This window comes from Marmota marmota, unplaced genomic scaffold, assembly GCF_001458135.2.
Source record: "Marmota marmota marmota unplaced genomic scaffold, marMar, whole genome shotgun sequence".
NCBI classification, from domain to species: Eukaryota; Metazoa; Chordata; class Mammalia; order Rodentia; family Sciuridae; genus Marmota; species Marmota marmota.
In genome coordinates this window covers 11,175,721-11,200,984 of record NW_026000205.1, presented here as the reverse complement: position 1 = coordinate 11,200,984, position 25,264 = coordinate 11,175,721, and the positions used below count along the sequence as shown (strand labels likewise).

The 25,264-nt window shown below is 52.9% G+C and overlaps 4 protein-coding genes across 5 annotated transcripts in view; 2 read left to right on the top strand and 2 right to left on the bottom strand.

Annotated features, from left to right (window-relative positions):
• The window catches only part of Kmt2b (lysine methyltransferase 2B), a 20,978-nt gene extending 2,901 nt beyond the window's left edge, over window positions 1-18,077 (top strand). Inside the window, exons 4-38 of the mRNA XM_048791260.1 lie at window positions 4-594; window positions 808-921; window positions 1,014-1,164; window positions 1,462-1,741; window positions 1,918-1,973; window positions 2,224-2,502; window positions 2,928-3,022; window positions 3,306-3,404; window positions 3,545-3,658; window positions 3,793-3,939; window positions 4,043-4,138; window positions 4,536-4,653; window positions 5,187-5,300; window positions 5,467-5,651; window positions 5,726-5,815; window positions 5,919-6,023; window positions 6,151-6,224; window positions 6,861-6,976; window positions 7,073-7,164; window positions 7,247-7,384; window positions 8,242-8,400; window positions 8,597-8,717; window positions 8,796-8,874; window positions 8,976-9,136; window positions 10,211-10,438; window positions 10,527-11,829; window positions 11,918-11,995; window positions 12,076-12,185; window positions 15,848-15,985; window positions 16,071-16,145; window positions 16,227-16,404; window positions 16,867-16,974; window positions 17,085-17,168; window positions 17,286-17,415; window positions 17,504-18,077. Coding sequence (XP_048647217.1) covers window positions 4-594; window positions 808-921; window positions 1,014-1,164; window positions 1,462-1,741; window positions 1,918-1,973; window positions 2,224-2,502; window positions 2,928-3,022; window positions 3,306-3,404; window positions 3,545-3,658; window positions 3,793-3,939; window positions 4,043-4,138; window positions 4,536-4,653; window positions 5,187-5,300; window positions 5,467-5,651; window positions 5,726-5,815; window positions 5,919-6,023; window positions 6,151-6,224; window positions 6,861-6,976; window positions 7,073-7,164; window positions 7,247-7,384; window positions 8,242-8,400; window positions 8,597-8,717; window positions 8,796-8,874; window positions 8,976-9,136; window positions 10,211-10,438; window positions 10,527-11,829; window positions 11,918-11,995; window positions 12,076-12,185; window positions 15,848-15,985; window positions 16,071-16,145; window positions 16,227-16,404; window positions 16,867-16,974; window positions 17,085-17,168; window positions 17,286-17,415; window positions 17,504-17,779 — 6,282 coding nt within the window. The 3' untranslated portion in view covers window positions 17,780-18,077. The remainder of the gene's footprint in view (window positions 1-3; window positions 595-807; window positions 922-1,013; window positions 1,165-1,461; window positions 1,742-1,917; window positions 1,974-2,223; window positions 2,503-2,927; window positions 3,023-3,305; window positions 3,405-3,544; window positions 3,659-3,792; window positions 3,940-4,042; window positions 4,139-4,535; window positions 4,654-5,186; window positions 5,301-5,466; window positions 5,652-5,725; window positions 5,816-5,918; window positions 6,024-6,150; window positions 6,225-6,860; window positions 6,977-7,072; window positions 7,165-7,246; window positions 7,385-8,241; window positions 8,401-8,596; window positions 8,718-8,795; window positions 8,875-8,975; window positions 9,137-10,210; window positions 10,439-10,526; window positions 11,830-11,917; window positions 11,996-12,075; window positions 12,186-15,847; window positions 15,986-16,070; window positions 16,146-16,226; window positions 16,405-16,866; window positions 16,975-17,084; window positions 17,169-17,285; window positions 17,416-17,503) is intronic.
• Igflr1 (IGF like family receptor 1) lies at window positions 17,996-20,770 on the bottom strand. Its single transcript, XM_015497195.2, has 4 exons — window positions 20,567-20,770; window positions 19,910-20,097; window positions 18,916-19,282; window positions 17,996-18,834 (listed from the first exon to the last, which is right to left on the bottom strand). The coding sequence occupies exons 1-4, from the start codon at window positions 20,724-20,726 to the stop codon at window positions 18,515-18,517; spliced, it is 1,035 nt and encodes a 344-aa protein (XP_015352681.1). The 5' UTR covers window positions 20,727-20,770; the 3' UTR covers window positions 17,996-18,514.
• An 832-nt stretch (window positions 20,771-21,602) lies between these two features.
• U2af1l4 (U2 small nuclear RNA auxiliary factor 1 like 4) lies at window positions 21,603-23,855 on the bottom strand. The gene is given in 7 exon segments (XM_048791198.1): window positions 21,603-21,874; window positions 22,225-22,320; window positions 22,436-22,569; window positions 22,754-22,852; window positions 22,922-22,971; window positions 23,060-23,612; window positions 23,835-23,855. Coding segments are annotated over 6 exon segments (609 nt in total). The 5' UTR covers window positions 23,178-23,612; window positions 23,835-23,855; the 3' UTR covers window positions 21,603-21,762.
• A 97-nt stretch (window positions 23,856-23,952) lies between these two features.
• On the top strand, window positions 23,953-25,264 carry Psenen (presenilin enhancer, gamma-secretase subunit). Of its 2 annotated transcripts, none has more exons than XM_015497242.2 (4): window positions 23,953-24,088; window positions 24,245-24,388; window positions 24,730-24,834; window positions 24,987-25,264. In XM_015497242.2, the coding sequence occupies exons 2-4, from the start codon at window positions 24,328-24,330 to the stop codon at window positions 25,124-25,126; spliced, it is 306 nt and encodes a 101-aa protein (XP_015352728.1). In that variant the 5' UTR covers window positions 23,953-24,088; window positions 24,245-24,327; the 3' UTR covers window positions 25,127-25,264. The 2 variants fall into 2 exon arrangements, with proteins under 2 accessions (XP_015352728.1, XP_015352729.1); XM_015497243.2 differs by having other exon boundaries at window positions 23,970-24,110.

The window sequence follows — 25,264 nt, the reverse complement described above, 5'->3', positions numbered from 1 at the left end:
CCTCCCCCTGCCCCTCCACCAGCCCCATCTCCACCACCTGCCCCTGCCACACCCTCCCGGAGGCCCCTGCTTCTTCGAGCCCCACAGTTTACCCCCAGCGAAGCCCACCTGAAGATCTATGAATCGGTGCTTACTACTCCTCTTGGGGCTCCTGAAGCCCCTGAGCCAGAGCCGCCTCCTGCCGATGATTCTCCAGCTGAGCCTGAGCCACGGGCAGTGGGCCGAACCAACCACCTCAGCCTGCCTCGATTTGCCCCTGTGGTCACCACTCCTGTTAAGGCTGAGGTGCCCCCCCATGGGGCTCCACCTCTAAGCAATGGGCAGCAGCCTCAGCCTCAGGCTCAGCTACAACAGCCCCTGCAGGCCTTGCAGACCCAGCTACTGCCCCAGGCACTACCACCCCAGCAGCCACAAGTGCAGCCGCAGCCATCACCACAGCACACACCACCACTGGAAAAGGCCCGGATGACCAGCCTGAGTTCCCTACCACTGTCTGGGGTGGAGGAGAAAATGTTCAGCCTTCTCAAGAGAGCCAAGGTACAGCTCTTCAAGATTGACCAACAGCAGCAGCAGAAGGTGGCAGCGGCCATGCCGGTGAGCAAGGTGCTGTGGCCAGGCCCTTTTCCCTAGTTCATCCAGCTGCCTCCCTAGATACTATTCAGCACTGTCAGTAGCCTTCAGAACCAGTTCTTCCCTTATCCTCTAGTGTCCTGTTTTGTCCTGGATCCTATTCCTTCCCTATGGCTATTCCCCTGTCCCCATCTGTCTTTACTTCCCAGATCCTGACCCTGTTTATTCCCCTACCAGCTGAGCCCTGGAGGGCAAATGGAAGAGGCTATGGGGACTGTCAAGCAGACCCCAGACAGAGGCTGTGTCAGGTCTGAAGATGAGTCTGTGGAAGTCAAGAGAGAGCGCGCCTCGGTACGCAGTTGGAGGAGGGTTCTTGGAAGTAGGCTAGTTATGGAACACAGGGAACCATTGCCCACACTTATTTCTGGTTGCTCCTCTCCCAGGGCCCTGAGTCACCTGTGCAAGGTCCCCGTATCAAACACGTGTGTCGTCATGCTGCTGTAGCCCTTGGTCAGGCCCGGGCCATGGTACCTGAAGATGTTCCCCGCCTCAGTGCCCTCCCTCTCCGGGACCGGCAAGATCTCGCCACAGAGGGTAGGGGCGTTAATTTGGGGGGTGAGTTCTTGACAGCCACGTCAGGTTTGTGTATGATCAAGCATACCAGGAAGCTAGAAGAGAGGGAGCCTAGTTGGGGGCTTGGAGTTAGGTGGCAAATGAACTGAAATGCTGGATCTTTGACAAAGCAGGTTGACTCGGGAGCATCTAGAACCTATCAGTGTGGGAAAGTAGAGGCCAGAGGGCCAGCTGAATGGAACTTGAGGGAGAACAGGAAAATGAGGCAGGATGCCTGGTGGCTTTGTGGCTCCATTTCCACTCTATCTTTTGCAATAGATACGTCATCAGCATCTGAGACTGAGAGTGTCCCATCCCGGTCCCGGCGGGGAAAAGTGGAATCAGCTGGACCTGGGGGAGACTTGGAGCCTACAGGGTCTGGAGGGACCCTAACCCACACACCCCGGCGCTCACTGCCCTCCCACCACGGCAAGAAGATGCGGATGGCCCGGTGTGGACACTGTCGGGGCTGCCTGCGTGTGCAGGACTGTGGGTCCTGTGTCAACTGCCTGGATAAGCCCAAATTTGGGGGCCCCAACACCAAGAAGCAGTGCTGTGTGTGAGTAGCTGGGGGTGGCCTTGTTCCCACTTGGGGTTGTTCGTGATCCAGACCTCCTACCCCAGCCCCTTTTCTGCCCAGCCAGAGCAGTGGGATTGGCATCCTTGTGGAGAGCTTCCTCTCTTCCCCCAGACCACCAGTCCCCTACCCTGGTGACGTGCTGCTCCCCTCCCCAGATACCGAAAGTGTGACAAGATAGAGGCTCGTAAGATGGAACGGCTGGCCAAAAAAGGTAACCAGGTTTGAGGAGCATTTTTCTTCACGAAACCTTATGTAGATTTGTGGTGTGGAGGAAGCCACGTTTTATTTGCCCTTCCTCCTTATCTTTGCAGTTTTCTGCCTTTGTCTTCTTCCCCATCAAATGTATCATAACTCCTCCTATATTCATTCTGTCTGCCCCACTTCTTTCTTGTCTTTTTTCTATCTCATTGTCCCATGTCCCCAGCTGAGCTCAAATCCTACTAAGTCCCCTGTTCCCACAGGCCGGACGATAGTGAAGACGCTGTTGCCCTGGGATTCGGATGAATCTCCTGAGGCCTCCCCGGGTCCTCCAGGCCCACGTCGGGGGGCGGGAACTGGGGGGCCCCGGGAGGAGGTGGTGGCCCCCCCAGGACCCGAGGAGCAGGACTCCCTCCTACTGCAGCGCAAGTCAGCCCGGCGCTGCGTCAAACAGCGACCTTCCTATGATATCTTCGAGGACTCGGATGACTCAGAGCCCGGGGGTCCTCCTGCTCCTCGGCGTCGGACCCCCAGAGAAAATGGTATGGACTACTTTATGTTTTCTCCATCAAGCAATCGGTTATGTTTCTTTTTCTCTTTTTTTTTTTTTTTTGGCCATGTTGGGGATGGAACTAAGGGCTTAGTGTATGGTAGGCAAGTGCTCCATCTTTGGGCTACGTGCACAACCCTGGTCTTGTGTCTTTTGTGGAAGCGGCAAGGCATTCAGCACCAGGGCTCTTATCAGTCTGCTTGAGAAAGGGTGGCTGAGAACAGAGGAGGAGGTAGTTTTAGGAGAATGTACAGAACTGGTATGTGAGGATCTCACTGAACTTACTGAGCAGGGCCTCAGGGTCATCCTTGTGAATCTTAGTTAAAGAAGGCCTTGGTAATCTAGGTAACATTGGGGTTGTAGAAGACGATCATGGGGTATAGATGGGGAGTCTCACTGCTCCCGTGTCCTGCCTAGAGCTGCCAGCACCAGAACCTGAGGAGCAGAGCCGGCCCCGCAAACCCACCCTGCAGCCTGTGTTGCAGCTCAAGGCTCGAAGGCGCCTGGACAAGGTCAGCACGGCCCGCTTCGAGAACCCCGAGCCCTGTGTGAGGCATGGCTCCTGCCCTCCAGGAGCTACCTGGCAAGTCAGGGTGACGGGCACACCAGAGTACTGTGGTGTGTCCACACCAGAGGACAGGCCTTAAGGGATGAGTCAGGCCTTGCTATATGGAAAGCAGAGTGGAGTATGGGCAAAGGTCAGGGTTTGGCAGGCTAGGGGAAGGGCATTGAGGAGGGGAGTCTGCAGAGAGGGTAAGATGGGCAGCCTCTGATCAGTTCTTTATCCCTCTTTAGGATGCTTTGGGCCCTAGCCACTTTGCTTCTTTTCCCAATGGCTGGACGGGAAAACAGAAGTCCCCAGATGGAGTGCACCGGGTCCGTGTGGATTTTAAGGTATGTCAGGGAGAGAGGCAGGTTGTAGGGCTTGTAGTTGGAAGAAGCTTTTTGCTTGTGTCAGAGTAGCCAGGGCTTAAAGGATGGATCTGACCTAGGTTCCTGGCTATTCTGCAATCCTGTGTCCCCTCTTCCCCTAGGAGGATTGTGACCTAGAGAACGTATGGCTGATGGGTGGCCTGAGCGTGCTCACTTCTGTCCCAGGAGGGCCCCCAATGGTGTGCTTGCTGTGTGCCAGCAAAGGCCTACATGAGGTTGGTGTTCTCCCTCTTTTCACAGACCCCCCCAAGTCTTCATTGGCTCTTCCTGATTATTGGGGCCATCTCATCTCCTGGCCTTCTAACCTCACACTGTGCCCATCATTTGCTCTTTCCCACCCTACCTCCAGTTGGTGTTTTGCCAAGTCTGCTGTGACCCTTTCCACCCATTCTGCCTGGAGGAGGCTGAACGGCCCCTGCCTCAGCATCATGATAGCTGGTGCTGCCGTCGCTGCAAGTTCTGCCATGTCTGTGGGCGCAAAGGCAGGGGATCTAAGGTTGGGCACAGGGGCCAGCCTGGAATAGGTGGAGGCATGCGAGAGGGGTATATCCCTATGCCGATAGGTTTTGCCATTGCCATCTTTCTCCAACATTCCGTAGCACCTTCTGGAGTGTGAGCGATGCCGCCATGCTTACCATCCAGCCTGCCTGGGGCCCAGTTATCCAACCCGGGCCACACGTAAAAGACGCCATTGGGTGAGAGATGAGGCTCACAACCCTCACTATGGTAGTGTAATTATGCCACCACCACCCCCGACTTGCCCCAGGGTTCTCAGGAGGAGGGGAGGGTTGGCGTCACTTTGAGAATTTGATTAATATTTTCTTTAAATTTTCACAGACAAGATTTAGATGCAGAATTTGATGTCATGGTTTTAGGAGCTGGTGCATTCCACATTCCCAGGCTCAGCATTACCTGCCGTAGCCTGATGTCCATTTCTGCCCCTCTCCTCTTCCTCTTTGTTTCCCCCACAAATCTCTTCTCCTCTTATTGTCCTTCCTCATCTGTTCCCTCCACTTCTCCTCACCTATCTCCCCTGTTGTATTGCTTCAGCCCAATGTCTGGTTTCTTCCTAATATCACCCTGCTCTCCCAGATCTGTTCGGCCTGTGTGCGTTGCAAGAGCTGTGGGGCAACTCCAGGGAAGAACTGGGATGTTGAGTGGTCTGGAGATTACAGCCTCTGCCCCAGATGCACCCAGCTCTATGAGAAAGGTGGGACCTGCCAGGAAAATGGGGACTAGAGGACCAGAGGGGAGGAGGCCAGGCTCCTGATACAGGGCCTCTGCCAGCAAGAGTTGGAACAGATAGTCTAGTGGCTTTCTACCTTCTAGCTACATAACTTTTTGATTCAGAATATCCTCCCACAGAAGTTCATTTAAAAGACGGACACAGCCCCTCTGAGGGTGGTAGGAATAAAGGGCCTGGGACCCTACTCTTGGTCAGTTTCTGAGATCCTATCTATAAACTCCAATCTCCAATTGGCAATTCAAAACTTGGGACTTTTTCCTAATTTGTTCAAGCAGCACATTTAGCAAGACCCTGGTTTCGAAGGGCATCAGGGCTGCAGAGTTAGAAAAGAGGCTTCATCTTCAGCCAGTGTGGGAGGGACTATTAGGGACTTGAGACAGGCATAATGGATGCCTCCTACATAGCAGTCAAGGTGTGGTTGGCTCTCCACAGGGACTGTGAGGGGTAGGGAGTAACTCCAGCCTCTCTGACTCTTCCCTGCTTCCCTTTTCCTCTAGGAAACTACTGCCCAATCTGTACACGCTGCTACGAAGACAATGATTATGAGAGCAAGATGATGCAGTGCGCACAGTGTGACCACTGGGTGCATGCCAAGTGTGAGGGGCTCTCAGGTGAGTAGGCAGAGTACCTGGGGTGTAGCTTTAGCCCTAGGGGGATCCCTATCCCACCTCAGGTCCTTAGACAACATGTGGCTAAGTGTTCTTCATGGCCTAGGGGCTCCTAGGACCTCTGCCATCCTCCCAAAACATATTCTCCTCTCCTGCCTGGCTGTTCTAGATGAAGACTATGAGATCCTCTCTGGGCTGCCAGACTCGGTGCTGTACACGTGTGGACCATGTGCTGGGGCCACACAGCCTCGCTGGCGAGAGGCCCTGAGTGGGGCTCTACAGGGGGGCCTGCGCCAGGTGCTCCAGGGCCTGCTGAGCTCAAAGGTGGCGGGCCCACTGCTGCTGTGCACCCAGGTCTGGAGGGCCCAGGAGGCAGGATGGGTGGGGCCAGGCCCAGCACCAGCCCTGCTGACTTTTCCTATTTGCAGTGTGGGCAGGATGGGAAACAACTGCATCCAGGTCCCTGTGATCTGCAAGCTGTGGGTCAGCGCTTCGAGGATGGCCACTATAAGTCTGTGGTGAGTGGGACATGGGGAGGAGCAGGTGGGTACCAAGAGGAGAGGGTAGAGCTAGGTCTGTGGGTTAGGGTTGGGGCTCAGACCCTGACAAACCCCCTTACAGCACAGCTTCATGGAGGACATGGTGGGCATCCTGATGAGGCACTCAGAAGAAGGAGAGACCCCAGAGCGCCGGGCAGGAAGCCAGATGAAGGGGCTCCTATTGAAGGTAAGCACTGGGGGATGTTGTTCCTAGGGCGGTTGAATGGTAGTGGGGGGAGAGAGTGGATTCATCAGACCCTGCCCCCACCAACTTTTGGGGAAGCCAGTTCTCATCCTGTTAACCCACTCCCCAGCTGCTAGAATCTGCGTTCGGCTGGTTCGACGCCCACGACCCCAAGTACTGGCGACGGAGTACCCGGCTGCCAAAGTGAGCAAGGCTGGGTAGCAGGAGGGAACCAGGGAGTGAGGGCAAAGACAGGGGCACCTACAAATCCAGGGTCAAGCTGGGCTGAAAATAGATAAGGATCAGAGTTAGGGTTGAGGCTAAAGAAGAGGGTGGTGAAACCAGGATGAGATTCCCCGGCGGTTGTGGACTAGCAAAGACTCAGGTTGTGTAAGTTAGCTCTTGCTTTGTTTCTACTTTATATAAGGCAGTTGAGGACAGAGCAGTGAGCAAGTAAAATTGGACTCTGCTTAAAGAGCTCACGTTTGGGGTGCTGGGCAGGTATGAATGATCTAGATGGGTAGGGTGGCAATGGGGAAATCCAGGGGGCTGTGGGAGCCTAAAGGAGGCACCTGCTGGAGGCTGGGGATCAGAAAGGCTTCCTGGAAGCAGTGATATCTGAGCTGAGAGGTGGAGGAAGATTATTTCAGGCATGAGGAGAACAGTATTTTTTACATCAAAGGAGGTACAAGAGGATCTGGCTTATTTGGGAGACTAAGAAAACTTCCACATGGAGAGAGGATGAAGAGTGTCATGGCACATTTAGACTGATGTTGTGGGTGGGCCCCAGTCCAGCTGTCCTTGTTAGACATATCAGATGCTAACCCTGCCTGTCCACAGCGGAGTCCTTCCCAATGCGGTGTTGCCCCCATCCCTGGACCATGTGTATGCTCAGTGGAGACAGGAGGAACCTGAGACCCCAGAATCAGGGCAGCCTCCAGGGGATCCTTCAGCAGGTACTGACATGTGGGTGCTGGAAGCTAGTGCCCTTAAGCTTGAGGGCTAGTCTGCTGATCCTGATTCTTGGACTTCTTTTTCTGCATCCTTTCCAGCTTTCCAGTGCAAGGATCCTGCTGCTTTTTCACACCTGGAGGACCCCCGTCAGTGTGCACTCTGCCTCAAATACGGGGATGCGGACTCCAAGGTGAGGGCTGCTGTATGAAGCTTCAGGTTGTGGGGCCCTGGAAGCTCCCTCCTCCATCATACAATTCCTCTTCTGCCTATAGGAAGCAGGACGGCTTCTGTACATCGGGCAGAATGAGTGGACACACGTCAACTGTGCTATTTGGTCGGCTGAAGTGTTTGAGGAGAACGATGGCTCCCTCAAGAACGTGCATGCTGCTGTGGCTCGAGGGAGGCAGATGGTGAGGGCTGGGTCCTGGAGAGAAGGGCAGCCCTGGGGTCTCAGATAGGTCCCTGCCTTTAGTGGAAGCAGCTCTTATTTCACATTTTCTACCAGGATATGTCTTTTGACTGCTATTTCTAGATACCTTTCTTGGTTGTTCCAGGACTCTGGTGCTACAGTGACAGATCTGGCCATAATTTGAGCCTGAAGCCTTGGGGGACTAAAGTTAGGCTTTAGTCTTTTTAGTCTTGTTGATTGAACCTGTATTAGATGTGCTATACTGTGACATTTTACGCTCACTCTGCCCCCATGAAGTGATGAGGTAGTACCTGGGTCAGAATTGCCCCCATGGACTGTCTGGCCTGGGGCAGGCCTCAGAGAGTGCCAAGTGCTCATCAGCGCTTGGATGATGGAGATTCTGACTGCAGGGGTTAGTTGTGAAGACCAGATAGAGTAAAGCAGACTCCACATTCGAACAGTGTGAGGAAAGGAAGATACTAAATGTGACTCAGTAAGTGTTGGCTATTGTTAATCTTTCTCTTTTTTTTTCAAGTTGTCTAATAATGCTTTGTTTCAAAAACCCTGAAATGCAGGGCTGGGGTTGTGGCTCAGAGTCAGAGTGCTTGCCTAGCATGTGTGAGGCACTGGGTTTGATCCTCAGCACCACATAAAAACTAAAACATTAAAAAAAAAAAAAAAGGCCCTAAAATGGTTTGGATGTGCTCCTCGCCATGGTCAAGGAAGAGGTTTAGCCTAGTGAGAGCTTTTGTTGGGGGAGGTGCTGGGTTAGGCAGAGTCCTAGAATCAGCAGTGCCCGGCATGAGACCCTGGCTCTAGTACCTGGCTTGTCCACTCAACAGCCCTTTCCCTTTGCAGCGCTGTGAGCTCTGCCTGAAGCCTGGCGCCACAGTGGGCTGCTGCCTGTCCTCCTGCCTCAGTAACTTCCACTTCATGTGTGCCCGAGCCAGCTACTGCATCTTCCAGGACGACAAGAAGGTTTTCTGCCAGAAACACACAGACCTCCTAGATGGCAAGGTGGGCCAGGACAGTTGAGGAGACAGCTAGCTGCCCATTGCACTTTCAGTGTCTCCTCCTTGTATGTTCTTCCACAGTCCTTAGGACAAGCTTCGAACGTGACCATTCAGTTCTGGCCTACAGAGCTGTTCCCTCACATACCCCCACATTCCCCTCACTCCCACCAATCAACCTCCATTTGCCTTCTACTTCACAGGAGATTGTGACCCCTGATGGGTTTGATGTTCTCCGCCGAGTCTATGTGGATTTTGAAGGCATCAACTTTAAGCGAAAGTTTTTGACAGGCCTTGAACCTGATGCCATCAATGTGCTCATTGGTAAGCCACTTGGATTCTCCCTTCTCTTCTGACCTTGCTTGTCCAACTACCCCTCCTGATCTCTTGTTTGCACCACAGGCTCCATCCGAATTGACTCCCTGGGTACTCTCTCTGATCTCTCGGACTGTGAGGGACGGCTCTTCCCCATTGGCTACCAGTGAGCAATACAGGGGTGATTAGTGGGTTGGGGAACTTCAGGACTGGATCCCTTTTCTCAAGTTGTCCTAACCTTCTCATCCCACACCCTCGACCTACCAGGTGCTCCCGTCTGTACTGGAGCACAGTGGATGCTCGGAGGCGCTGCTGGTATCGGTGCCGAATTCTAGAGTATCGGCCGTGGGGGCCAAGGGAAGAGCCAGTTCACCTGGAGGCAGCAGAGGAGAACCAGACCATTGCGCACAGCCCTGCCCCCTCCTCAGGTCTGGCTCGGTACTACCCCATTCTTTTCCTTTGATGCTGCCCTCCCTAAATGGTTACCCATCAGCCTCTCTTTCCCTGCTCTCCTGGAGAAACTCCAGGAAGTGCTTATTTGTTTGTAATAAAAATAATAACTTACTGGCCATGCATTACCTGCCTAGGGCTGTGCTCAGCATTTCCTAGGAAGTGACGGGGGGGAGAACACCCTGTGACTAGCTTTAGAGGAGTGGTGACTTGGGGACAGCCGTAAGAAGTGGAGTGGTTTTAGTTCCTGGATTAGGGCTATATGATAATTTAATGCTTCACCAACTCTGGTGAAGGTATGGGTTCTGTGGTATTGTATCTCATGGGGGACTTTTGCTATTGCAGTAACATATTGGTAGAACTGGAATTTGAACCTGGATCTACTTATTTCCCAACTGGCAACCTCACAGCCATGCTGACAGGGAGGGATTAGAGCTGGATGACTCAAAGAATGTACTTAGAGATTAGTAGGAAAGGGAGAGGTCATTGTGGGCCAAATAGGAGGAAGAAGTGTGGATTGTATTTGTGGGTTAACAGTCTTACTCCAAGTTGGAGCATGACATGAAGTGGAGAGAAGAGGAGGGTGCATTCATCCTGACTGGAGAGAAGGGAGTGTTGAGAGGAGGCAGAGATCATCTTGCAAAGTCTGGGTGGGGCCAGTTAATGGAGAGCCTGAAACACCAGGATGAGGCGATGTGTTTGATGTGGCATGGATGCTCAGAGCAGGTAGGAAGTGGTAGGACTGGCTATGCTGGAGAGAGGGCACTGTAGCTCATGGCAGGTGGTGCCTACTGTAGAGAAAGCAGTGGGCAACTAGGAAGTGGGGAGATGGCAAGGATGGGGAAGAGACATCATGAAAGGACCCTGATGCGGGTGTTCATAGAGGTTTTACAGGTGCCACAGATGGGGCCCAGTTGATGACAGGAGTCTAGTACATGATGTGACCAGTTCAGGGTTGAGGTCCTGGACGGTGTATTTAGTTTAAATGAAGGGGGTATCGTAATGGGACACTTGGACTGATCGCCCCTAATGCAGTTCTCTTACTTCTTCAGAGCCCCCATATCATGAGGATCCCCCACCAGATACAGATGCCCTAATCCCTGGAGTTCCTGAGCATCACTCGCCTGTTCAGAATCTGGATCCCCCACTCCGGCTAGATTCAAGCAACGCTCCTCCTCCAGCCCCCCGCTCCTTCTCAGGGGCTCGAATCAAAGTGCCCAACTACTCGCCATCCCGGAGGCCCTTGGGGGGTGTCTCCTTTGGCCCCCTGCCCTCCCCTGGTGAGCACTTGGGGAGTGTCCAGGGGAGGGTGAAGTTGGGGAGGCTAGAGCCACTCACTGGTTGACGCACTGACCCTTTTCACCACAGGAAGTCCATCTTCTCTGACCCACCACATCCCTACTGTGGGAGACCCGGACTTCCCAGCTCCACCCAGACGTTCCCGTCGTCCTAGCCCCCTGACTCCCAGGCCGCCACCATCAAGGCGGGCCTCCCCTCCTCTCAGAACGTCCCCTCAGCTCAGGGTGCCCCCTCCTACCTCAGTCATTACAGCCCTCACACCTACCTCAGGGGAGCTGGCTCCCCCTGGCTTGGCCCCATCTCCACCACCACCCCCTGAAGATCTGGGCCCAGACTTTGAGGACATGGAAGTTGTATCAGGACTGAGTGCTGCTGACCTGGACTTTGCAGCCAGCCTACTGGGGACTGAGCCCTTCCAGGAAGAGATTGTGGCTGCAGGGGCAGTGGGGAGCAGCCATGAGGGCCCGGGGGACAGCTCAGAGGAAGAGAACAGCCCCACTACCCGCTATGTCCACTTCCCTGTGACAGTGGTGTCTGGCCCTGCTCTGGCGCCTGGCACCCTCCCTGGAGTCCCCCGAATTGAACAGCTGGATGGAGTGGACGATGGCACAGACAGCGAGGCCGAGGCAGTCCAGCAACCCCGGGGCCAGGGGACTCCTCCTTCAGGGCCTGGAGTGGGCCGATCTGGAGTCCTCGGGGCTGCAGGGGACAGGACCCGACCTCCTGAGGACCTGCCATCAGAAATTGTGGATTTTGTGTTGAAGAACCTAGGGGGGCCTGGGGAGGGGGCTGCTGGTCCCAGAGAGGAGTCACTTCCCCAAGCACCTCCCATGGCAAATGGCAGCCAGCCCTCCCAAGGCTTGCCCCCTAGCCCAGCCGATCCCACCCGGACATTTGCCTGGCTCCCTGGGGCCCCAGGAGTTCGGGTGTTAAGCCTGGGCCCTGCTCCTGAGCCCCCTAAACCTGCTACATCCAAGATCATTCTTGTCAACAAGCTGGGGCAAGTATTTGTGAAGATGGCTGGGGAGGGTGAACCTGTCCCACCCCCAGTAAAGCAGCCACCTTTGCCCCCTACCATTCCTCCCACGACCCCCACCTCCTGGACTCTGCCCCCAGGACCCTTGCTTGGTGTGTTGCCAGTGGTAGGGGTAGGGGTAGTCCGCCCTGCCCCGCCTCCGCCTCCGCCTCCACTGACACTGGTGTTCAGCAGTGGGCCCCCCAGCCCACCACGCCAGGCCATCCGTGTCAAAAGGGTGTCCACCTTTTCTGGCCGTTCCCCACCAGCACCTCCCCCAAACAAAACCCCCCGGCTGGATGAAGATGGGGAGTCCTTGGAGGATGTCCCCCAAGTTCCAGGACTTGGTAGCAGTGGGTAAGTGAGTGTCCTGAGGTTGGGGCAGCAAGCAAGGATGATGGGCAAGAGAAGGCAGCTTGTCCTTTTCATGGATTCTCCCTGCCAGGTTTAGCCGAGTGAGGATGAAAACGCCGACGGTGCGAGGAGTTCTCAACCTGGATAATCCTGGGGAGGAAAGCTCTGGGTGAGTGGCTAGGTCCCCTTTTCCTAGAGGCCAGTCTGGGACCTCTGTTCCTTCTTTTTCTAACAGGTCTTTCTTCACAGGCCCCTCCAGGAACGGTCCCTTCTGCTGCCACTTCCAGAAGCAGGTCCTCCCCGGGCCCCTGATGGTACCCCAGACCTGCTGCTTGAGTCCCAGTGGCACCACTATTCAGGTAAGGACCAGTTTTTCCTTTTCACTGCCTTTTTCTTGTGCTCGACTTAACTAGATGACTGACACATCCTGAATTGGCCCAATTTAAAAAAAAAGTGCATACCAGTAGCTGAGGGTATACCTAACTTAGAGGGGCCCTGGGTTCAATTTTTAGCACCCGAAAACAAAGGAGAATATACCTAGTGGTTGTGAGCCCAAGGCTAAGTGCTATGGTCACAGAGATGCCCATGGGGATCTCAAGGCCTTGTGGCAGAAACAGACATAAAAATGATATTTTAGCTTTAATAACATTTCAGCAAAGTCCTCTTAAGTCCTTTGTCTGGCCTGCCCAGGGTAGCTTGGTCTGACAGGGTCAGAGAGGTAGGTATCTAGTCAAGCTAAAGATGAACATCTTGGGGATCATCTAGAGAGGATGACCAAGGACCCAGAAGAGGGCCAGGAACAGGAGGACCAGAAGAGAGTGGTCAAGGAAAGGGAGTGGTCATTTGGGAATCTACCTGCCATAGGAAGCACCACTGGGAGTCTGGGAACAGTGTATGGTATGAGCAGGTGGAACAGGGGTGAGGAGGATATTGTGTCACCATCCAGAATTAAAAGGTATTGGTTAATGAAGAAGCTAAAAACAACATCAGGCACCTTGCCACAAAGTTCAGCTAAGGATTAGGAGGGGGAGGAGATAAGGCAGCTGCTTAGAAGTATTTGGTGTGAGGGTTGAGATGAACCAAAGGATGATTGTGGAAGGAAAGGCGAGTGGGAGAACTTATGGTGGTTAGCTTCAAACAGGTGACTTCTGAGATGGAGGAGAAGAGGTGAGATAGGTATCAATGCAGAAATTGGGAGATGATAGGGGCGCTCAGAGTAGTTTTGATTTCAGGACTCAGTGAAGCTGGAAGTGAAGTCTCTCAAGAGTGGGGAGAGCCAAGTCAGTTGGTGGTCAAACAGCCTTGCTTGGGATTTGTGGCCCAATCCTGTCCAGGTGTTTGGATTTTCTCATTACACAGAGATTAACTGTTGAGCACGAAAGTGGAGCAAGGTGGACTGAGACTGCTTAACTGAGAGGCTGCTTAGGGGGTCAGAGACAACATGAGGATATGGCAGTAACTGACAGGCATTTGTTGCCCTTAGGGACCATACCAAGTTTTGGTAGGGGAAGTAGACACACAATGCAGTACAAGTGCATTACAGGTTAGATGGGTACTGTGAGGGAAAAATGAAAGTAGCTGGGCAAGAGCCCTGCAGTCAGCACTATTGTGCAGAGGTGAGGATGGGGAGCAGGTAAGAGAAGAGCTAGAAGTGGTTAGAGGTGGACCCTGGGATGCTGAGTCCTGGGATGATGCGAGTCACACACACAGCAAGGGTCTGGTTTAGAGTTTCACTTGGAGCTGGGGAGGGTGTGTGGGCAGGATACCCCTGAGAAATGATGTGGCAAGAATGTGGCCATTGGGTCCTGCTATCCTAAATCATATTCCACTCAGGCTTTTGTGCTCTGACCCTGAACCCCAGATGTAATGACCAGCTCTCACCTCTGAGAGGAGAATGTGGGGTCCTAGAAGCCAGGGAAGGAATGTCTCAAGGAGGGAGGGCACACAGCTGTACCAGTGCTGCTGCTGGCACCACAGGATACAGACTAAGAACTGGTCATTATATTTTCCCAACCTGCTAATTTTAGTGTGTCCCAGAGTCCTGCCCTTGATTTGACTATCTATACTCCCAGATGTTCTCTTCTGGCTTTACATACACATTTATAATCTGATAGTCCCCATATTGCTTTCCCAACCCAGACCTAATCTCTGAACTCCTAGTTTGCAATCTGCTGCCTCCTTTCCTTGCTATTTCCACCAGCAAATTGCAGGGGGAGTTTTCTAAGTGGCAACCCAAAGCCATAATGTCCCATATTGAGCCCTTGACCTTCACCCCAAATTTGTTCTTGTTTTTCCTCACCATTGCAGTCAGTGGCAGTTTTATCCTTTTTCCATTTAAGCTCCAAACCTCGGAATTGTCTTTGGCCACAACTCTTTTTGTCACATCCACTTCTATGTCAGCAAGTCACCTATTCTTATCTCTAAAATCTATTAACCCCTGAGAAGTCTTTTAAATACCTTAATGTACAGTGTACTTGGTTCTATGTGTATGAGTATGTATGCTTGTAATACATATATATATAATATATATATATATATATATATTTTTTTTTTTTTTTGGTCCTGGGGATTTTCTCATTACACAGAGATTAACTGTTGAGCACGAAAGTGGAGCAAGGTGGACTGAGACTGCTTAACTGGGCACTTAACTACTGAGCCACATCCCCAGCCCTTTTTTATGTTTTATTTAGAGGGTCTCACTGAGCTACTTAGGGCCTTGCTAAGTTGCTGAGGCTGGCTTTGAACTTGCGATCCTCCTGCCTCAGCCTCCTGAGCCCCTGGGATTATAGGCATGCTCCACCACACCCAGCTTACTTACAATATTTGTAGAAACTTACTGTATATAGGGCTGGGGCTGTAGATCAGTGTTAGAGCACCTGTTTAGCATCTGTAAGGCCCTGGGTTTGATCCCCAACATGGAAAAAAAAAAAACAAACTGCAAAATATAATTTCCCAGTATTTTTAATTTGTGTGAAAACAATGATGATTGATATATGGGCATTTATGATAGACTGGATTTGAGTGAGCAATCTTGTGTGGCCTGCAGAGTTCAAACACTCCATGCCTCTTTGAAACTGTTCTGATGGTTGAGAAGTCCTATAGAAAAGGAACCGCAGCCGGGCGTGGTGACGCACACCTGTAATCCCAGCAGCTCAGGAGGCTGAGGCAGGAGGATCGTGAATTCAAAGCCAGCCTCAGCAATGGTGAGGCGCTAAGCAACTCAGTGAGACCCTGTCTCTAAATAACATACAAAATAAGACTGGGGGTGTGTGGCTCAGTGGTGGAGTACCCCTGGGTTCAGTCCCCAGTACCAAAAAAGAAAAGAAAAGAAAAGGAACTGTAGGCCCCTTAGAAAAACCCATGTTCTGGACTAGGGTGTAGCTCAGTGGTAGAAAGCTTGCCTAGGCATGTGAGGCACTGGGCTTGATCCTTAGCACCACATAAAAATAAATAACATAATATAAAGGTATTGTGTCCATCTACAATTAAAAAAAAAAAAAAATTAAAAGAAAAAGAAAAGCCGGGCATGGTGGCACACGCCTGTAATCCCAGCAGCTCAGGAGGCTGAGGCAGGAGGATGGTGAGTTCAAAGCCAGTCTCAGTTTAGTGAGGCATTTAACAACTCAGTGAGACCCTCTCTCTAAATAAAATATTAAAAAAGGGTTGGAGATGTAGCTCAGTGGTTGAGCACCCCTGGTTTCAATCCTCAGTACGAAAAAGAAAAGAAAAACCATGTTCTGGGCTGGTGGTGGCATGCTTGCCTAGGGTGTTTGAGGCCAACCTAGAGTCAATCCCCAGCACCACCAAAAAAGAAAAATCCTTTATGAATGTCTCATTGAGAAAAATATGTCCATTTTATAGGGCTCACTGGGCAGAACGAGCAGGAGGAGGGTGATTGGACTCCATAGTCTGTGTGCCTGGGGGAAGGGAAAGAGGTGTCTGCAGGGAGTACAGTGGGATGTTGGAGACTTTTGACTCCAGGAAGGTGATCCTTGCCCTCTTACCTGCTCATTGGGACCAGGTGAGGCCTCCAGTTCTGAAGAAGAACCTCCATCTCCAGAGGACAAAGAGAACCAGGCTCCAAAACGGGCTGGCCCACATCTGCGCTTTGAGATCAGTAGTGAGGATGGCTTCAGTGTGGAGGCAGAGAGCTTGGAGGGTGAGTTGGGAACAGTAGTGGCAGGGAAGAAAATTGGCCCACAAGACCTCCTCCTGACTCTACTCTGGCACTGCTCTTACTCCAGGGGCGTGGAGAACATTGATTGAGAAAGTGCAAGAGGCCCGAGGGCATGCACGGCTGAGACATCTCTCTTTTAGTGGTAAGTAAAGGGTAGATCAACAGGGACTTGGGGGCTGGGATAACTCCCAGGATTTGATCCATCATCAACCTCTCTCCTCAGGAATGAGTGGGGCCAGGCTCCTGGGCATTCACCATGATGCTGTCATCTTCCTGGCAGAGCAACTGCCTGGGGCCCAGCGCTGCCAGCACTATAAGTTTCGCTACCACCAGCAGGGAGAGGGTCAGGAGGAACCACCCCTGAATCCCCATGGGGCTGCCCGTGCTGAGGTCTATCTCCGGTGAGAGGTCTGGGAGCTTTCAAGGGTGGGAGCTGAGTCTGTAGTATTGAAACCAAGTCCTGGGAAGAAGACACTAGGCTGCTCCAAGAGTGGTGGGGTTTTGTTGTTTGTTTTCTTTTCAGTACTGGGGATTGAACTCAGGGGTACTCTACCAAGCCACACCTCCAGCCCCTCCTCCCATTTTTGAGACAGGCTAAGTTGGACAGTCAGGCCTTGAACTTGTGAGCCTCCTATCTCAGGCTCCCAGGTTGCTGGGATTATAGGCCTGCACAACGCCTGGCTCCAAGAGTTATTTCTAACATAACATTCACATCAGAAGAATAAAGCCCACCATTTCCCCTTTTGCTATGTCTTCAACAGCATATTCCTCCTATGCTGTCAGCAGCAGACCAAGGCCACAGAATCTGTAGGCAGCATGAAGGAATGTATGACCCTCCCTCCCTTCTTCCTTCCCACCTGCAGGAAGTGTACCTTTGATATGTTCAACTTCCTGGCCTCCCAACACCGGGTGCTCCCTGAGGGGGCCACCTGTGACGAGGAAGAGGATGAGGTGCAGCTCAGGTCAACCAGGTATGGAGGGTAAGCTGGGGTGCTGTGGGTGGTCTGAAAGAATCCTAAAGAGGGTGACCAGGGGTAAGAGAGCCCTCTTTCCTGGATTCCACACTTCTGTCTCCCACCAGACGTGCCACCAGCCTGGAACTGCCCATGGCCATGCGCTTTCGCCACCTCAAAAAGACGTCCAAAGAGGCTGTGGGTGTCTACAGGTTAGTGGGGTCAGGGGAGGTGCCCCTTGGGTGGATGGACAGGTGCCCTGGTAGGGGGCGATATGGTGTCTGGCCCTCTGCCCCCCTGAGTTTCCCCTTATCCATCCTACACGGCAGATCAGCCATCCATGGGCGAGGCCTGTTCTGTAAGCGCAACATCGATGCCGGCGAGATGGTCATTGAATACTCTGGCATTGTCATTCGCTCTGTGCTGACTGACAAGCGGGAGAAGTTCTACGATGGGAAGGTGGGCTGCACAGGCCATGGGAATGAGGTGGGTGAAGTGGGCCAGTCCTTGGGGACGAGCACCTGATTCTCTCCACCCATCTCTGTAGGGCATCGGGTGCTACATGTTCCGCATGGATGACTTTGATGTGGTGGATGCCACGATGCACGGCAATGCCGCCCGCTTCATCAACCATTCATGTGAGCCCAACTGCTTCTCTCGTGTCATCCATGTGGAGGGCCAGAAGCACATCGTCATCTTTGCTCTGCGCCGCATCCTGCGTGGTGAGGAACTTACCTATGACTACAAGTTCCCCATTGAGGATGCCAGCAACAAGCTGCCCTGCAATTGTGGCGCCAAGCGCTGCCGACGGTTCCTTAACTGAGGCCGTGGCTGCCCACCACGACTCCTCACAACTCCTCTTGCCATCTTGCCCCTAGCCTGAAGGATCCCTAGTCCCTCAGAGCATCTCACTTCCACCCTCCCAGAGTGGATGTGGACTTGCAGGTGGCAAGGGGCCTGCCTCTACCCTTCCAGCAATTGCCCCCTTCCTGCCCTGGGGGCCCAGGATGTAGATATTGTACAAAGGTTTCTAAATCCCTTCTTTTCTATGCACTTTTTTTATTTAAGAGGGTGGGGTCCCAGGTGGGAACCCCCCACAATAAAGTCTGTCAATGTTTGGAGAGGTGGTCTTCCCATGTGTATGGTGTTGGGGGCAGGTAGGGGCAGGTAGGAGCTGTTGCTTCTCCATACCCCAGCCCTTCCTGAACCAAGGAAGTACATCAGCCTCAACAGTATGTGAGAGGCCATGTAGGAATTAGGAGTAAATTGTGTGGGCTGCGAAGTTTTCAAAGCAAGAAATGCCTCACATTTTCTAATGTAGAATGCAGACTGAATGCCTGTGGATGAGCTGTCTGAGGTGCAGCAAGACTGTTCAGAAAGCAGCACTGAGGTCAGCTCTCCTACATGTGGCCTTTCTGTGGGGAGGAGGGGGTGGCATGTTGGGTCTTCTTTGCCCAATTAAGATTATGCTTCAAGAAGTCCCCTTGATGAGGAACAGACAGCAAGTGTTGAATTCAAGATAAACTATTTTTGAGCAGTAGGCCTGGCAAATCCCAAATCAGCCAAGCTTGGACAGCACCCTTAGTGCATCTTCCCTTCCTAGGTGGGCCAGGTGCACACTTAGCTGGCCCAGGGAGGCAGATGGCTCCCTTGCTACCACCATCTCGATCAGGGCCCGCAATGGTGAGCGACTGGGCCGCAGTGAGTAGGCAAAGGTGGACCAAGTAGCAGGCAGCCCGTATCTTGCAGCCAGGTGTCGAGTGGTGCCATAGGCTATACATCCAGCAGGCTCAGGATCCAACAGAACTATCAGTTCCTCCAGCACCTCCAGTTCATCCAGGAGGCGAGACAGGGGCTGTGACTCCAGGCCTGGCAGACCTGGGAAATGGAAAGTAAAAGAGAGGGAGGGGCAGACTTCCAGGTCACCCCTCACCTGTATGTGTCCTGTTCCCAACTAACCTTTGCCTGAGAGTGGAAGCAGAGATACTGTCCCTGTGGTCCTTTTCTCCAGTGCCTCCGGGGCACCTGGGAAAGGTGAGTGTAAGGAGAGGGTGTAGGTGTTGGGGTCTCCACAAACCAAGCCAGGAGAGGGAAGGGAAATGGCTTTTCCCTTGCGGGGACAGTAGTATCTTTGTAGGGGGCGCAGGAGGATCACTGCAAAGATCAGGAGTAGGACCAGCAAGGAGATCAGTACCAAAGACAGAACAAAATTTGGCAGCGTGCTGGTGCTCTCAGTTGTCCATGAGAGACTGGAACTCACTGGTGAACTAGGGGCTCTGGTTTCTTGAGATGACATAGGGCAGGAGCCCTTGGAAGGGATGGGCTTCTAGGAATAAAGATTTGGGAATAAATAGGGAATCCATGTGCCACGCCTGCCCCAACAGCTCAAGCCCCTCCCACCCTTATATCCTTCGATGGGGCTACATCCCCTGTTCCATCCTGTCCTCACTCCACTCACCCCACATCAGGGCAGACAGGGATGGTGGAGGTAGCCTGGCTCTGTACTTCCCTGCTAGAATCCATTTGCTGGATGACTTTGGATAACATATTCAACCACTCTGAGACCCAGTTTCCTTAATACTAAAGAGGTGATGATAATAGTACCAACCGCAGAAATCACTATGCAGATGAAATGAGAAACTGCATATAAAATACATCTACCAGCCAGGTGTGCACATTACCTTAACCCAGTCCGCCTTCCCCACATCCCATCAGGCACCCCACTTTGAGGTACTGCTTGGCCCTTCTGTGGGGAGGAGACCTTGTCTTACCTGCTGAAGGCCCACGCCTGCCTCTAAACAAGCCTCACAGGCCTGCCCTACAGCCCTCACTCACCCCTTCCGCGGCTTCCTACCCTCTCCCTGGGTCCAGGCCCTGCCCATCGACCCCCAAACCATGCCTCCCGCCCTACCCTGAGCAAGCCCTGACCCAGACCCTGGAGGCCGCCCAGCACCTTTTTACAACGTTTTAAGGTTCTGCTGCCACGGCTTCCCACGGGGGTGGAGGCTGCGACTCCACTGCTGCAGGGACTACACTGCTCTGAGTTGTTGGGGTTGCAGTGTCCAGGAGGACACTTTCTGAACGGGTGCGTTAAGAAATCGCCGAAGTCGTTAAGCCCGCAGTTTTCCACGAACTCGAAGTCTAGTGGGAAACAAACCCAAGATCCTGAGCGGCTGAGCGAGCCCCAAAACCTCTGCTCTATTGACTTCTCTCCTTTGCCCCATCCCAGTAAGTCCCGCCCCTTCAGCACGCACCCAGCCTATCAGTGCCCGCCCTCGCCTTCCCTTCTTTTCACACTGATCCCGCCCCTTTCACCACTATATATTGGCCTCTCCCCTTTTTCCTCCACCCACTCAGCACCAGGCACTGCCCATATCCGAATTCACCCACAAAAAGGCCAACCTTTCCACACAACCGCTACCCCCCACCCCGCCACTAGCCGGCCCCATCTCTGTCCTCCACATAGGCTCGGCCGGCCTTGTCTTACCTGCTGAAGGCCCACGCCTGCCTCTAAACAAGCCTCACAGGCCTGCTCTACAGCCCTCACTCACCCCTTCCGCAGCTTCCTACCACCTCACGGACTGATGCGTATACCTAGTCCGCTCCTCACCTGGGCAGGGAGGTGGCCCGAAGCGCTCTAAGCACCTGCTGCAGCACTTGTTGTCAGGGTTCCAGTACTCCAGGTGGCCGCAGTACTGGGAGGCTTCCGGCTGTGGTAAGGCCTGAGCCATAAGCAGCAAGGCGACACGGAGGAAGCGTCCGGTCCCCATCTGGGCAGGTCCTGCACACCGCAGGCTGTGGCCACAAGACTTCCAACCACAGCTCTTCTGCCACACTTTCCAGAAATCCCGGGGGAAGAAGGAAGTAGGAGAATTCCTTGCGGGGAAGGAATTCCCTGGCCTCTTTGGAAGCGGGAACCTAACCCCCACCAGAGCCCCCAGGCCAACTCCTGGTCCATTATCAGGACCCAAGAGGCCTCAAGAGGCCTCAAGATGGCTAAGGAGAACTCTGGATCTGGTATCCATCCTCCCCTTTCCATAGCACCTGGCTGCTGTGGAGAATATTCTGTTATTAGAAGTGCTTAGAGCCAGCCAGGCCATGGTGCCCTGTGTAGGCCTGTTACTCAGAAGTTGCCTGGGAGGACTGCTTGAGCCCAGGAGTTGGGAGATCAGCCTGAGCAAAATAGCAAGACCCTGTCTTGAAGGAAGGAAGGAAAATTGCTTAGAAAAGTAAACCCCTTAGAACAGCACCTGGCATATACCAAACTCAATTTAAGTGTTAAGTATTACCACCATCTCAAGAGTGGTGGTCTTCAAGAACCCATCCCTAACTCACTAGAGACTCCCACTGAACTACCAACCACCTCTCCCTTCCTGACCCTAATCTCTTCCATGTTAGGAATCCTCCAATCTGCCATAAACAGATACCTCCCCCTTGAGGATGTCTCAAATGGAGAAGCTGAGGTTTCCAGGACAAAGGTATCCCCACCCCACCAGTACAGACCTGAGCCCAAGCCTCTCTCACATTAGTAGTTTGAAGTGCTTCTGCTGAGCGTGTGGCTGGAAGCCAGCAGTTTTCTCTCTCTTTCTCTCTCTCTTTTTTTTTTTTTTATCGGAAGTGTGTGGAAGGAAACTGCAAACCACAGATGACGCTCTAAACCCTCAGTGTGGAACTTTATTAGGTGAGGCACAGTAGAGAAAATCCTTGTTATAAAGATTACTTAATGGACTTCTGGAGCCTGGGGAATATGGGGCTAGAGTGAAGGGGAGTTTGAGGAGGGGTCCTTGCTAGAAACATCTGTGACTGTCAGGGGTGAAGGGCAAGGGGGCCAGTCTTAGAAACAGTATGCCGATGGTCTGGGGAATGGCGACAGTTCCTTTCTCGGGGACGGTGGCCAGTATGGGACCTCAGGGGTGATCTGGGGACAGGAAGGGAGAGAACTGGGTTAGAGCCATTGGGAGTGGTGCAAAGATTTCCCCACGCCTCTCTGCTCTGGGATGGGCAGGGTGGTCATTAATATAACTAGTGTTTCACAAGGTGGTCTCAGGAAAGGCACTCAGGGATCAATCTCAGGGTTGGAGATCTAGGCTGGTCTTGGATTTGAGGTTCAAGCTGGTTTGGGGATTGAGACTGAGGTACTAGTTTTCAGATAGAGCTCACGACTATTCTTAGGGTACAAGAGTCTTGGGACACTGACTGGGATTTAGGATTAGGCTTATCTCAGGGTCCTTAGGTATAAGAAATCTTGACAGACTGGTCCCGAGTTACCTGTGCCTAGGTCCCCGCCCATAGAGCTGCTGCCTGAGGTTCCGTGATATGGGTCGCAGGTGCATGAAGTTGCAAAAGCCACCTTGGGTACATTCCCTGAGTAGAGGATAGATGGATTCAGGAAACTTTCCTCACTGAGTGTGTTTGAGCCTTCCAGCACACTCAAGAGTCTGGGACTCTGAGTGTCTGTCCCACCCTTAAACTACCATACCCCATTTCATACTGCCGACAGCATGACTCCTAAAAGTCGGTGACAGGAGACAGCTCATCATGCACAGCCTGACTGTTGAACCAGAGGTTACTGAGTTCAGCCACTGCCCGCTCTGCATCTTCATCCTGCCAAAACTGGAGAAAGTGGGTGGCTGTCAGCAGCAGAACTTGTGATCTTCAGGGAACTAGATAGTAGCTCTGAGGCTAGACAGGATTTAACTTAGTAATGGACCTCAAACTGTGAAGTTTCAGTGATGGTCACCAGGCATTGAAATGCTTCCATTTCAGGGCTGGGGAAAGGGGGGCTGGCAGCAAGCACCTTGACATAGACATTGTCCACGAGGTGGTCCCCCAGGCTGTCACACACATTCATCTCTTCAATCTCCCCATACTTCTCCTGCAGTTCTGTGAACACTTCCTGCAGAAGACAAGGAGAAACTCAGTTAAGCTGGCAGAGGAAACCCAACCTACCCCTGCTAACTCTCACCTCAAAGAAGTTATCATAGTGTTCCTGCACCTCTACATCGCTCACGTGACCTGGAGGTGGGGAGAAGGGTGAAATCAGGAGATGTCCTTCCTGCAAGGCTGTCTGCCCTGCTCCTGTCCTGTCTAGTCCCTTACTCACAATGAGGTCCATCTGCGGTTTGGGCGGTGTTCTGTGATTCCGATATAGGTTGAGCAGCACTAGGGTCTGAACAGAATTTGAAGGGGGCGGGACCTGAGCTCAGAGGGCAGGGCTTCATGCAGAGAGGGAAGTACCCAAGTTTGGGAGTGGAACCCTGCACCAGAGAAGAACTCTAAGCATTGTCAGTGCATCTGCGGTGCTTGCCCCTTAGAAAGAGGTGGGGGAGGACCTAGAGACAATAGAGGGGCACAGTCTGTCATGGGGGGGGGGGTGTGTGTGTGGCCAAGTCTCAGGGAGCGGGCGTTGAAAGCTAAGGGGAGGAACCTGCAGAGAGGGCCTACCAGAAAACAGCCGGGCGGTAGGCTGGACCTTAGAAATACGGAAAACGTGGGACCTAGTGATGATGGACAGCACAAGGGGAAGAGCCTGAAAGTGGTAGCCAGCGGGGATCTGAGTCCGGACTCATCTGGCTGAAAGTCGGTTTATTGTGAAGCCGGGAGCGTCGGTCCCGTGCCGGCAGGCCCCGATCTTAAAGTAAAAAGAGCAGTTAACCCTGGAAGAGGTGCAAAGACAGTAGTGAATTAAGGGCCGGGAAGGTCGGACACCCCAGAAACACCGTTCCCAACCGTCCGGCTACCAAGGACCAAAGCCCTAGCCCCCAATTCTCGAGAGGACACTCCCTGCGCCTGTTCTCACTTGTCCTTCTCAGTCCCGAATATCGAAGCTAAATATTCAGCCATTTTCACTCGAACCCTCTAGCTTGCCCAATCCTTACATCACTTCCGTTACTTAGGAGCGTTGGGAAGTGTAGTTTGTCTCTGCCTCCGCACGCTTATCACGCGCTCACAAACTCCCTAGTGCGCTTGCGCATTGGAGGTCCGCGTCCCCCTCCCACAAACACCGCTGGGAGGTTCCTGAATGCGCATGCGTACAGCGTTGCCTCTCCAAAAAGAAAGAACTACAAACTCCAGCGAAACCTGCGGCACCTCTCGCAAACGTCCGTAGTTGAAAATACCAAAGGCATCCAAGGTAAAGGAAATAAACTCCACTGGTGAGTTTTGAGTCGCTTCGCGAACCCCAATAAATATAAAGAGCTTCTTTCACTCGTCCTGCTTGCTAATGGGAGCTGTGTGCCCTTCTTTCATCAAACCCACCTCTGCATTTGTCTCTGATTTGTTGTAATAGGGGCGTGGCTGTTCGTGATCTCTGCATCTGTTACTTGGGTCTTGCCCCGCAGACCCTTAAGAAGACCCGGGTCTAGCGCAAATATGAACTTGGAGCGGGTGTCCAATGAGGAGAAGTTGAACCTGTGCCGGAAGTACTACTTGGGTAAGGGCCAATCCCCGAGGGTCTCGGGAGAAAAGAGGGGACTGAATTAGACCGCTTGAGGGATAGAGGGCCTAGGGGCTTGGATTCGTGGGTCCCTAGGGGTAAAGCAGCTGGAAACTCCGACTCCTGGATCTGAGGGAAGGGAGCACCAGGGTCCTGAGGAAGGAGGAAGTTGAGACCTCATCCTATAAGAAGTTGAAGAATCAGATTCCTGGATCCCAGGGAGGAGCCAGGATCCCTGAGCCCCTGACAGCAGCGATCTCCTGTTGAACTAGATCTTCTGTGTGGGCTTTGGTAGAGATCCTTCTTGCTTTATAACCCAGTGTGGATTATCTTCCTAGGTGGGTTCGCGTTTCTGCCTTTTCTGTGGTTGGTCAACATCTTCTGGTTTTTCCGAGAGGCGTTCCTCGCCCCAGCCTACACAGAACAGAGCCAAATCAAAGGCTGTAAGTCTAGGGCACCAGAAGAAAGGGGAAGTGGGGGGTGGGGGTGGATGCTCCAGAATTCGGGGATCTGTGAAAGAGAAGAGAGGGATGGTCAGGGTGAGTCCAAAGAGCATCTGGAGGCCAACCCTCCTCATTCCTGTTCCCCATTATAGATGTCTGGCGCTCAGCTGTGGGCTTCCTCTTCTGGGTGATTGTGCTCACCACCTGGATCACCATCTTCCAGATCTACCGGCCCCGCTGGGGTGCCCTTGGAGACTACCTCTCCTTTACTATACCCTTGGGCACTCCCTGACAACTTCTCCACAGACTGGGGACCTGATTTCTCCCTGAATGGGCTCCTCTGCTTTAAGTTCACTTTTAAGCCCCAAAGACATGTGTCCATCACCTGTCATCTCTGTTGACATCCCCAATAAATAACCCTAACTTTTGA